The 12,723-nt window shown below is 36.1% G+C and overlaps 1 protein-coding gene across 1 annotated transcript; it reads right to left on the bottom strand.

The window, feature by feature from the left end:
* LOC104095006 (plant intracellular Ras-group-related LRR protein 6) lies at positions 1-12,112 on the bottom strand. Its single transcript, XM_009601032.3, has 21 exons — positions 11,850-12,112; positions 9,210-9,273; positions 8,967-9,103; positions 8,768-8,854; positions 8,615-8,690; positions 7,240-7,314; positions 7,079-7,148; positions 6,905-6,982; positions 6,722-6,782; positions 6,509-6,587; positions 6,209-6,299; positions 5,821-5,881; positions 5,654-5,721; positions 5,507-5,577; positions 4,317-4,454; positions 3,532-3,636; positions 2,040-2,164; positions 1,866-1,962; positions 1,711-1,785; positions 871-926; positions 1-302 (listed from the first exon to the last, which is right to left on the bottom strand). Exons 1-21 carry the CDS (start codon positions 11,912-11,914, stop codon positions 227-229), a joined length of 1,755 nt encoding a protein of 584 aa, XP_009599327.1. The 5' UTR covers positions 11,915-12,112; the 3' UTR covers positions 1-226.
* Between the last annotated feature and the right edge of the window lie 611 nt (positions 12,113-12,723).

Below are 12,723 nucleotides of genomic sequence, written 5' to 3'. Positions count from 1 at the left end.
TTTGGCAATCATCCAAACAGCAAGTCACTTGTCGATTTAGTCATTCTCAGCAATACAGCAATAAACTATGGAATACAATAATATTACATTCCAAGTACCCTTAAGTTGGGGAATATATATCAAAGAAGTGGTAAGATACATATTTCACACAGTGGACTCAGAAATAAGTGCTCTGATTTAATACTCACACCCACAGGCCTGATACACGAATCAAAATTCAAACAGGCTAATGCTCCACAATTCTCTCCTTCAAGTACTTCAAAACAGCTTTTGTTCCTCGATCCAAAATGGGCCTTCGGATGCTGGGGTTTAAAAGGAGGGAAGGAAAAAAAAAAGGGAAATACGGTCAGAATTGAAAGAATAAATAATTCAACCAAATGCCGTTTCTTAACAAGAATTTTATTGCAGGATATGAACATGTAGGGAACCTTGTGGTACTTTGCGAGAAAAGTTGGTGCAATTCTAAGGTGTTAGTGTATAGGTGCTACAAGCAGAAAGTGGAAGCAATGTCAGCAGCAACGGTTTTATTAGTTTTTCAAGTAATACTGACTAGTTGGCATATCAAAAATTCACTATTGGATAAATGGTTAAACGCGACAGCTGGACACGCATAGAGGAAGATGAGAGAAACAGATTGAAGCTAACATAGAAAAAGAAAGATACTTTTGTACTGATCTTCAGGCTCCACTGCATTGGTTGATGTGATATGCAGAATGGAGCATTTTTTAGTGTGTTTCTATTCTTGTTTTCAGCCTTTGCAACAATTCCATTTATTTAGCAGATAAAATCAAAGGAGGGAATAACCAAAAAAAGTGGTGTGTGTGTGTGTGGGGAAGAGGGGGGGGGGGGGGGTGGACTAGAGAAATTCACCTTCGAAGTGGGTTACCATCCAGTCTTAGCACCTGCAAACTAGGTTCAAGCAAACCCTACAGGACCATGTTTATAAAAAAGCATCATTTAGTAAATGTAAAATCATCAAATGTAAAAAACTGCAGACAAAATCTCTTAGAATTGGGACATACATGTCCAGACAAGAAATACTCCTGTTGTTATCTGGTACACAGTAGAATTTAGCCTATGGGAAGAATACTAGGATGCCTTTTTCTTTTTCTTTTTTCAGCCATAACAAAGTTATACACTTCCCGATGGCATTAAAGGGACTTTTGTATCAACATTCAAGAAAAAAAACCACCTTGGAAGTGCATGTACGGAGCAGCATAAGATGAAGTAGCAAAACACTATACAAGAGAAGATATATCACTCACAAAAACTGAGCTATAATAGCATAAATTCGGAGGATATAGCAATACGCTATTATTTCAAGATTTTGATTTTGATGAAAAAGCAAAATTATTTTCGGAACAGGAGGTAAATATTCGATTTAATATCATATTGTTGAAAAAAAGGAAGCAAAACTATTATTGCTTCGGATTTGAACCCTGGTCTCCTATGGTTCATTTTAGCTTCATTGACCGCTAAGCCAGACCTTGTATACTATAACTTCATGAAACTGATTGATAAAGACTTGCAAATCAGGAAGTTTATAATGTATCTTCAGGTAAACCCTTGGTTATAAGGAAATAAGTCTTAGGAAATTGAATATTTCGCCAAATCTTAATCTCAGTATGAATATAGCAAGATACTTCAAAAGGCTTACATTGTCTATTGACTCAAATTATAACTTTTTGAGATGTAAATGCTTAGACTTACCAATTCTGGTGGAAGAGAAGAAATGTTATTGTCTGACAGGTCGAGTTCAGTGAGAGAACCCAAGTTTACTATAACCTGTAAACAAATGATACCATATTAAACCAAGGTTTCAGTAGGATACAGAACTCTATTTCCTAATAAGAATATTACTTTACCTGTGGAATTGATTGAAGGGAATTTTGGCTCAAATCAAGAATGCGTAACTGCTTTAAGTTAATTATATCACTTGGGAAAATAGATATTTGCATCCTTCTGTTAAACCAAGTACCAAACATATGTCAAGTCTAAAATTTTAAAAATGCTATCAGTTATGAGTATTGTTAACAGACCTCAAATAAAGCTCTTGCAACTCTGGTAGGCAAGAAAATGCAGGATGCTCTGGTAAAGAACCTATATTTCCACTCAAATCCAGAACCTGAAGCTTGGATACAACTTGAAATGCAGAGGATGGTATCTATGATTAGGAGAAAAATAGGATTAGAAACAAACTGGCATAGAAAATATGATAAAAATAATAAAAGTACAAAGGAAAAAACTAGAATTTTATCCATGTACTCTGGTGCTGACAAATTTGACGGTAGTTTTCTCAACTGAACCCTTTCCATATACTCAGGTGCTGACAAACTTAATGGCAGTTTTCTCCACTGGTCATCTATGAATTTTATTCCTTTGGCCCTTAATATATGATAGCCATTTCTAGTGACTTGCGCCTAAAGAGTTCTATGCCCAATCAGCTGGATACGTCTTCTCTATTTAATGAAACACTTTTCACCATGCTGCATCTTAAGATATTTATACACTTCTGAAGTACCAATACCAATAGCCTATAGATCATTTCATAATGCATGAACTCAAGTTCTTCAAATGCTTCTAGCTTAAACTAGGAGTAGATTTGTCCTTCACATATAGACTAGAAACCCAACTTTCACCTATTAAATCAATGCCTTTCTCTACCAGAAACTATCAAACAAAATTCTTAATCCCCACATGCAATTAATTCTTTTCCATAAAATAGGATGCTAGGGATCATCCATCCACCATTCTTTCAGGGGCTGTGTGAGATCATACAGCTTTGAGCACTTGGTACATTCAAACATTCAAGATATCCGGAGCTAATCCTCTACTTTCTACCTTATAGTTGTTTCCTGCTTCCCCTTTCTCATAAAGTTAACCAATGCAGCACATGGATAAAAGAATATAAACTAGTTGGAAAGAAGAAAAAAAAAGAATATAGATTAGTCTACTAGTCATAGTATTAACCATAAAGTTTCCGTGGTATATTGATTCATTCTCTAGAGCAGAGGCAAGTAATGCAAATAAGAACAAGACAAGACAACTTATTCCCCCTCCCCCCCCCCCCCCCAACCCACACACACACACAACCCCAAAAAATAAAAGAGAAAAAGAGGATAAAATAAAAGTTCCTAATCCCTCTCTCATAGGGCTTCTCTTTCTGAGAAGGCCATCAATACTCAAGTTCATTGAAGAACTCTCGAGGATAGCACAGCCACATTTAGCATTCCCTCGAAACTGCTCTTTCTGTCATGCAAAATATATTTTCAAGCCACGTTTTTCTTTTTCTATTTCAATAACAGTTACAAGGTTGAATTCCCCCATAAAATCATTGAAGAACTTCATTAGATAAAGGACGGGAAGCTGTATCAAAAAGCTGCCAGATTGATTCTATTATCTCATTATCCCTCTTTACTCCATATCTTAAGTATGTGACTCATTTGTTAGTCTTCCTGTATAAGGGTATATCTAACTCGACAACAAAAAGAATCTTCTGTTTGTACGCAAGACAGATCTAAAGCCATTTACCTGTCTGAGGGGATTATTGTCTAGCTTCAAACATGTAAGTGCAGGAAGTGATGTTAAGACTGAACCAGGCCAATCTTTTATCTTGTTTTTGGATAAAATGAGAGTCTGCACATTTAAAATAAAGCGATTAGCAACAGATAAGTCAATCCAACCAACCCTAAATTCTTCACTCACAATTTTCAAGACATTATGACAAACTAAATAAACATGTCCTAGAAAGTGAGTTCCCAAAAGTTCTATTTGTCCTTTTTATCTTTTCATGGACCAAAGGACTATAACCTGCAAAAAACAAGAACAAATGACATAGAAATCCAGAAGAAAATGTGGTTAAAGAGGGACAGAATGAATCAGAACCCCCACAAATGTAAGTTGGGAAATTGCATATTAAGAAAAAAAACTTAAGATGTTCATCTCCAAGCCTAGCCTACTCTACATTATCATATGCTTTCGCGAGCACGTCCAACCGTGCCTTGCCACTTGCCAGTTCAAAGTCTAAAAGCCGGTTAATAAGACATATCCGGATTCTAGTGCTTTCGAGATGGTTCGATCGCTAACAAAGACAAGCATGGGAAAGAGCCCGCATGGCAAAGGTTGTTGAGTTACAATGCAACTACTGCATAATGACAATTATCACTCTACTAACGAAAATCAAAGATATATGAAAATATCCTGCTTTCAGTTATATCTTCCACAACAATAATGATTGGCCTTCATTTTTTTTTTCAATCAAGCTTGATCACCTTTTGCCATGCAAACATAGGGAAACAGGAAAATACATTGTGTACCTCCAAGGAAATACAAGAGCAAAGTTCAAGAGGAAGTTCTTCGATTGAGTTCCCTGAAAGATCACATTTTGAGATGTCTCGTGACTTCCAGACATCTGAAGGGACAGCCGTCAAACCAAATCCTCCTAAAGAAAGCTCCTGCAAATACAACTGCTCATGATGATACAATCACCAGATAGGGAGAAGAATCAAATGTATTTTCCCATAGAATGTAGCACTACATGCAAAGTCACTTAGTATTCATTGTAGTGACCAAATTAAATCATATTTAGACCACAGAGAAACACTAAACATATTCGACTATCAAGTTCTGGCTTCAGTGTACAACAAATGCTTTTTGCACACATTTGTCTCTAGCAGCTCTTGAAAACAAAAATTCTTATCAGTTGTCCCTTGAATTAACAGAGGATTTGTGATAGGAACTATATTGCAAAGCTAGACAGTAGAGGCCATAATATGGAATTTATCAGAAATGAAAGTTTTACAAATTTGAACTGCTCCTCTGCACAAATATTTGAAGCTTAAGAGAAAAGAAGATTCCAGTAGTAACTAAACTGTTGTAAATCTCATAGTCAGTGTTGTCAAAGGCGCGCTTAAGCCCTGAAGCGAGGCTCAAAACACGTTGAGCGCTTCGCCTCGCTTTGTGGGCGCTTTAGTGTCGCATCAAAGCTCTAAGTCATACTTTTCCTTGCAAATGAGTGTAATCCTGAAAAGGCGACCTTAAACAATTGATATTTCACTTTATTGTGAATTTTTTTTAAATTTCTTTGTCCATATATTTGTTATTCATGCTTATAATGATTAGTCTTGGACTACATGCATATTTTTACTTTTTCTTTCATTGCGCCTTTTTTCATTAAAGTCCACGCTTTATTTGCGCTTTGCGCTTAAAGCCCCAATGGACCTTAGAGCTTTTTTGCGCTTTTCGCCTTTGATAACACTGCTCATAGTCATGCCTATATCGTGCTTTCACTGGCTCCAGTCCATTAAAAAATATTAAAAACAAGTGGACTGGACAACTTGGCTATGTAGACTACAAGAATCACCTTTGACGACATTTATGGAAGCTAATTTTTATAGTAAGATTCAACTTTACCCATCTCCACTGGTGGCCAAACATCCAGCAGAATGAATATATTATTACTGACGTGAGCATGGGAGATTTTAGAACTATAAAGTTAGTGAATAACCTTTGAAGACAGGGACAGCCTAGCTGCCATGGCAATAACATCCTCCTTTCCGGGCGTAGCAGCTGCAGATTCTACATTCAGAGTAGTTGCATCAAGAAAACAAGAAATTGAAAGAACGCCCTTATTGAGCAAATAGCACCATCTTACCTTCATCAGTTGGAATTCTACTTCGAAGAAATTTTAATAGAGCAGGTGTAGGTCCATTTACCAACGAGCTGGAGAAATTTTTCAAGTTAAAAGAAATTTTGAAAAATTTCAAGTACTGAGAAAACAATTAAAAACAAACAATAAAAGCACCAAGATCTACTTTCAACCTCCGAAGTGTTCTAATAGGGTTGCCAATAAGCAGAAGCTTCCGCAAAGTTGTCATTAAGCCTAAGTTATGAAGTTGTAACCAAGATTAGCTCATATAAACACAATATAGTAACAAAATAACGTTATATGCTCTTGCACTCGCAAGAAAATGCAGCAAGAAAGAAAATGACAGAAAGGAAAAAACTCCGTTATGTTGGTATTATAATAAAAATAACAATTACCTATATAAAAGAAAAGGACAGAACAGAAATGATAGTGAGAACCAGAATACAAATGACACAAAGTCAAACAACATAGCTACACCCAAATACACTACTATTGATAAATTTGTATAAAATACAGGAACTGAGCCTCTAATACAGCCTACCAAAAACAAATACAACCTACCAATATCTGGAGGCAATCCAGACAATGAATTGTTAGATAAGTCCAGCATTGAAAGTTGCAATTTACATGCCTCCACTGGGTACTCCTTTAACTGCAGATGGCAATAAACAACTTATTCCAACTGTATAGCCAGTTGACAAAATGATTTCACCAATAGGAAACTGGTTACACTAGAGACCAAATTACAACATCTGATATTCAGGGCACTGCTAATATCTTCAAAAAAAAAAAATCACTGAAACACTTTGGCATAATTATGAGAATCTCCTAGTGAATTGAAGATGACGAATAAGTAATCACCTGGTTTGAGTGGAGATCAAATATCCCCAACCTATTAAGTGCACCTATCTCCACAGGTAATGAAACAAGTGCATTATTCCTGTCGAAGTGGACAAAACCAAAGGATGGGGCAGCAGATGGGGCGGTGGAGAGGACAAATGAGAAGGTGACGACATGGAATAAATTTATGCCTCTCAAAACCAATGAAATACAAGCATCAATGACATGAAATACCCCATATAAAACTCCAAAAGAGATGAGCAATCCTTTATTGAGGATGGAATTGATGAAATTCCTACAGAGTTCAAATAAAGAGAGCAAACCAGGTCATGCTAACTGATAAAAGATAGACAATGCAAAAAATTCAGCATTATTTAGAGTTGTGTCACAACCACAATAAAAGCTTGATGTACTCACTGTTCTGATGAAGGTCTAGGCGAATCAAGCGTGAAAGGCTTCCTACATTCTCTGGAATGTTATTGAGCAAGTTTTTCGCTGTAGAAGTTAGATGTACGGTAAATCCAATTCCTTACTACGAGTTACTAAGAGTCAATTTGGTAGTAGAGTAAAAATAGAATACTCAGAATTTACATGCATTGAGTTCAGTAAGCATTCTGCATGATGAAATCAAACTCTCAGGAAGCATAGCTAACTTGTTTCCCTGCCATGAAGATGCTAACTGTCAAGCATGACTTTCCGAGTGCAAGACTATAAGAAATCATCAAGCAGTAAAGTCAATAAGGTTTTAGTACCTCAACATCCAACTTTGTTAATTTTGAACACTTCGCTAGATCTCCTGGCAAACTGGAAATGCTATTGTTTGATGCCTGATTGAAGGAACAGACAGAAGGAAAAAACAAACTGGTATGAACAAATGGAGGAGAGAAGTGGAGATTGTCTGATAGTTCATGTTTGATCAACATGACAAAAGATTGCTTCTTCAAGTCACAGCAAGTCTCCATGCTAATAAGACTTTTAAATGTACTGAACTCCCTCAAATAAATCATTCTCCACTAATCAGAATAACTAAAATTTTCTAGAACTCCGTCTACGTGAGCTTCATAAAGTATAGCCGGTCTCAAGTCCAAAAAAGGATGACAGTTGCAATAAGATAACTGCTAGGGTAAATTTCGTCTAAATACAAGTATTCCTCTAAAATAAACCTGAATAGAACAAAATGGATACAGAGGATTGCTCTGGCCGGCGCCCAACTAATTTTGGATTAAGACCTAGTTGATTGATTGATGTTGGGCAAAATGTTATTAAACTTATAGGAGCTACATCTTGGACAAACAGGTGCGGCACAATTGGATATGGATCAACAAGTGTTTTGAGTGCACTCGAACTTATTGTGCATGTGACATTCTCCCATGCCGTAAGCGAATCTTCAATTTCTTGCACTCTTTATCGAACATTATCTGGTAAAATACTCAAAAATCTGGCTATTACATGAAGAGATGATTTGGCCAATAAATGCATAATGAGATGATCTCTTATGATCTCAATAAAATGTGTCCTCCCTTCCAAGGACAAAGAAGAATGACCTTCAAAATTGTTCGTCATCTCATAATTTCCAATATCATGTTACAAAAGCCCACTTATGACTTAAAAAGTGAACTTAAAATCATTTATCCTAGAATGGCTAGTTATTTATGAAACACCAAGTATTTCCACAACTTACAACTTTCACAGAAGTGGATCGTCAGATAGACCCTTTAGAAACTTGCATATTGACATAAAGTCCAAGCTAAACTTTTCTTGCATAGTGCTTTTGCTGAAGTTCAAGATCGATACTCGCTTGGTTAAAAAGTCAAAATATTTCATTTTCCTCTAGCAGTTTTCATGTTAACATTAGACAACAACTTCCTTATAAGTATGATATTGACAGTGCCATTCTCACAGATGCCCTTCTAGAAGTAGACATTCAAAATTTAAGGTGGCGAATAATTCACTAACAACAACAACAACAAAAAACCGAGTGAATTCCCACAAGTGGGGAGAGAATAATTCACTAAGATTTGCAAAAATGACTGCTGTCTCTAAAAAGCAAGATAAACAGTTCAGCATTTTAATCAGAACCATCTTTTCTTAACATAATAACATATCATAAGAAAGATGAGGTGCTACCTTGAGGTCTGATAACTCCACGCATCCTCCAAGGGAGTTAGGGAGATCATTTAGTTTGTTGTTTGAACAATCAAACCTGGAGTCAGTAGATTTTTAATAAGAAAGTAGTATTTCAAATGTTATTTAATACATTGGTGAAATGCTCAAACCTACTTGACTAGAGAAGCTGCTGTTCCGATCTCTTCTGGAATGTTCACTATCAAGTTAAATGATACATCTAAGGACTTTAGCATGTGAAGCCTAGCAGAACAAAAAGAGAAGTCGTTTAAATCTCTGTGATCAGCTTTCATACAAGATGCTAAAAAGATCCAGTCCAAAGTAGTTCAAGATTGAAGAGGTTAAAAAGGCATACTCTCCAATAGCCGCTGGAAGACAGGTTAGCTTGTTGTGACTGACATTAAACACCGACAGTAGAGGTAAATTTCGAAGATCTTCCTTCAATGTTTCTATGTTGTTATGAGCCAAAATCAGCTTCTGTAGCTCCACGGCCTGAAAAAAGTAGAAGGCAAAATTTGCATCAGAGTTAGAAATTCTCAAGGAGATAAACCAGGTGCGTAATGAACTAAGACGTATAACTAACGAGATGTTCATATACCTCCCACCACTTCTCGTCCTCACTGGCTGCATCCAAACTTTTGTATACATCATTGGGCACCTCACTGCACATGAAGAAGCAAGTCATTTTCCTACTTTCTATAATTGATGCAAATAGACCATTTACCATGTCTCTGCTTAACAAACATTAAGACATTATATCTTGAACTTATTATCTGCATAACAAGTACAGTGGTCATTCAATCACCTTGCTGACACCTATATATTACTGGAGAAGAGCAATATGAAATTTCCTGGCATAATGTAAATATCAATATACCAATAGTTAACCAGTCAGATGCATAAGATACTGCCCCGTTTGTCCCATAATTTATTTTCCCACATTCCAAAACATTGTCCAAATTCAATAATGAATATATTATAGTTCTAGCTTTTTAATTTTCCTACGTTACCAACAACAACAACAACAACCCAGTATAATCCCACTGGTGGGGTCTGGGGAGGGTAGTGTGTACGCAGACCTTACCCCTACCCTGGGGTAGAGAGGCTGTTTCCGATAGAACCTCGGCTCCCTCCCTCCAAAAATTCCCCACCTTGCTCTTGGGGTGACTCGAACTCACAACCTCTTGGTTGGAAGTGGAGGGTGCTCACCACTAGAGCAACCCACTCTTGTCAATTTTCCAACGTTACCCTAAACATAAAACACTGTAGCACCAGTGTCTTGAGTTTCTCTTATCATGCATCATATCTCGATAGAAAGCCACTATGTTAAGATTGTTTCTCATAGAAGGGAGTATAAAACTACTTCCTCTTTGAGAAGTAACGAGAAAAAAATAAACAGGGGTAAAATTGCAAATTAGAGATCTTTAATTTTCAGACATACATCACATGCATCAGTCAATGTTCCATTTTCTTGACTTGTCAAAGAAGAATAAAATTATGGTATGGAGAATACAGAGTTAAAATATGGTATGGATAACACTGAATTTTTAATCCCATATCCAACCGTATTTCTTTAGCCCCCCCTAGAGCATGCAGTTTAGAATACCTTATGAGCATATTGCTTAGTTTTCCATTTCATTGAACAATAGTCAGCCTTTTGAAAGTTAAGGCAAACCTTGGCTTCTGGATTCATGCATAGTTGTATTTTGTTTCATATGTAATTCAAAGTTGATGACTTGATGTTTGAAACCACCGAAAGCCAGTATTTGTGCATTTGATCAACAGATGATTTCAGGTTCATCACTAGCTCATATGGACTTGAACAAACCACACTGACTTAAGGAAATCGAAAAGATCATTATCCTTATGGCAATTCATCGGAATAGAATGCATGATTGTAAGACCATCAAAGCCACCTCTTTATCCAAAAAGAAAAAAAAAGGATGATTAATCTCAATGTCCATAGCAATCCCCTCCACATTTAATAATGTATCTACAAGTAATAATGTGCTTACAGAAGAAAAGTGACGTTCTTCCTCCTATCCAAAGATACACCATTCAATGCAGCAGCTGTTGTTTTTTGTCTTAGAGTCATTAGACATAAATTAACAGCCTCTCTTATGAACGCCTCTCTTCCTTCATAAGGTAGGGGTAAGGTCTGCATACACACTACCCTCCCCAGACCCCACTGTGTGGGATTGCACTGGATTTGTTGTTAGTTATTAGACATAAATCGTTTCTGGCACAATGAATTGGTGTATGAAGGAAAATTTTATATCTTGAATCCAAAAAAGTAACCATCAGTTGTTCGTCTTCATTCATGATTGAAGAATTGTTGAAAACAAGCCACTGCCTTTATTTTCTTCACTTTAGCCTCAGAATCTCTTCAAAATCATACAACTTTGTACCAAAAGATAGATCATTTCCACCTACCACGATATATATGCCAAGTCGATCCACTTCTTTCAAACCGTAATTTCCACGAGAACAGAGCTCAATATCAATTTTTGTGAAACTTTAAATCTAGAGTTGCACCCAAAATTGTGGCCTAGTGGTCAATGAAGTGGTGGCAGAACCATGAGGCCTTAGGTTCAAATCCTAGCGGAGGCAAAAACCACTAGGTGATTTCTTCCTCTCTGGCCTCTACCTAAGCTTTGGTGGTCGGAGTTATCCGGTACTTGTGCATGTGGATGTAGGAGATACCTAGTGGAATAGTTGAGGTGCTAAAAAGCTAGCTCGGACCCCGTCATAAAAAAATCTAGACTTTTAAGTTCTATACACTGACAATATAAAAGATATTTGCATAATCAGGTCACTTAAAGGTAATCGTAGGTAACTCTATCTAATAGAGCGAACTAGTAACCTAGAATAAATTATAAGTGACTTGCTAAAACAGGTTAGAATTACTTTGGCATAAAAATTTATATACACTGTCAATGTACATAACTTATATCCTTAAATCTATATTGAATTCATAGCTTTTTTTCCAAAAGTTTTGACAAACTGTTCATCGGAGTGCAAATAAGTCCAGATTCGTTAATGATCTTTCATATCCTAGGTCCTCACACAACATTATTACCAAATAAAACCGATTTCGCAGCTTTAAGGATGTTCTAAATTCATCGTTTTAAGCACAATACGAACAGTAAATTAAACCTTCAGTGGCGAAATAGGAAATGTATAAATCAAGTCAATAACAATAAAAAGTGAGAGAAGAATAAGAGAATTAGGGCTTTGCCTGAGAGAGCGATTTGATAAGTTGAGAGAACCGGAAGTTCTCGCAGCTTTCAGCACTCGATCCATGGCGATTGATTCAGATTTGTGTGGAGAGAAAGAAAGAAATAATGTTTAACAAGATCTCTCTTGCGCCCGTTTGGTAAAGTGTAATACCATTTGGTACTTGAGTAGTTTAAACTTGAAAGTGAAGACTTTGGCAAAAGTTCATTGGATTAAAGCTGTGGTCATTGACATAGATATATTTTTAAATTATCAATGAATTTTAATTTGTGATAGCAACTTAGAATAATATTTTTATCATATTACAAATTAATAATAACATTATTAAGAAAGTTTGTCCTATAATTATATATTACACCTACGATTTAATTGTATAAATCATTTACGACTCCTTTTTTACAAGTCAACTAATCTTTATCTCAAGATGTAATACATACAATTAATATAAGACACTTGAACTGGAGTATCACGAAATTATTACAAGATAGAAGAATACTTATAAAAGTGAAATATATAAGTTTTATAAAATGATTGTGATGTTTTATACTTCAATGCCACACAACATGGGTGATTTGTGTGGTGTCTAATTTTCGCGTGCACTGATTATAGAATGACTTGATTCTTCAATGTGTTCCTTATACTGCTGTTGCGGAAATAGTAAATGCAAAAAATAAAGAACACAAGTATTTTTACGTGAAAAATACCCGGTTCAAAAGGTAAAAAAACCACGACCTACTACTCAATAGGATTTTTCCCAACACTTCACTAAATCACCGAGCCCAACACTTCACTAAATCACTGAGCCAAAACAACATTTGCAAAATTCTTTGTAAACATAAGGTTTACCTCTAATCTTGTTGTGGCAACCAACCTCT

This window comes from Nicotiana tomentosiformis, chromosome 8, assembly GCF_000390325.3.
Source record: "Nicotiana tomentosiformis chromosome 8, ASM39032v3, whole genome shotgun sequence".
NCBI lineage: Eukaryota > Viridiplantae > Streptophyta > Magnoliopsida > Solanales > Solanaceae > Nicotiana > Nicotiana tomentosiformis.
This window is presented reverse-complemented; position numbering and strand designations above follow the sequence as displayed.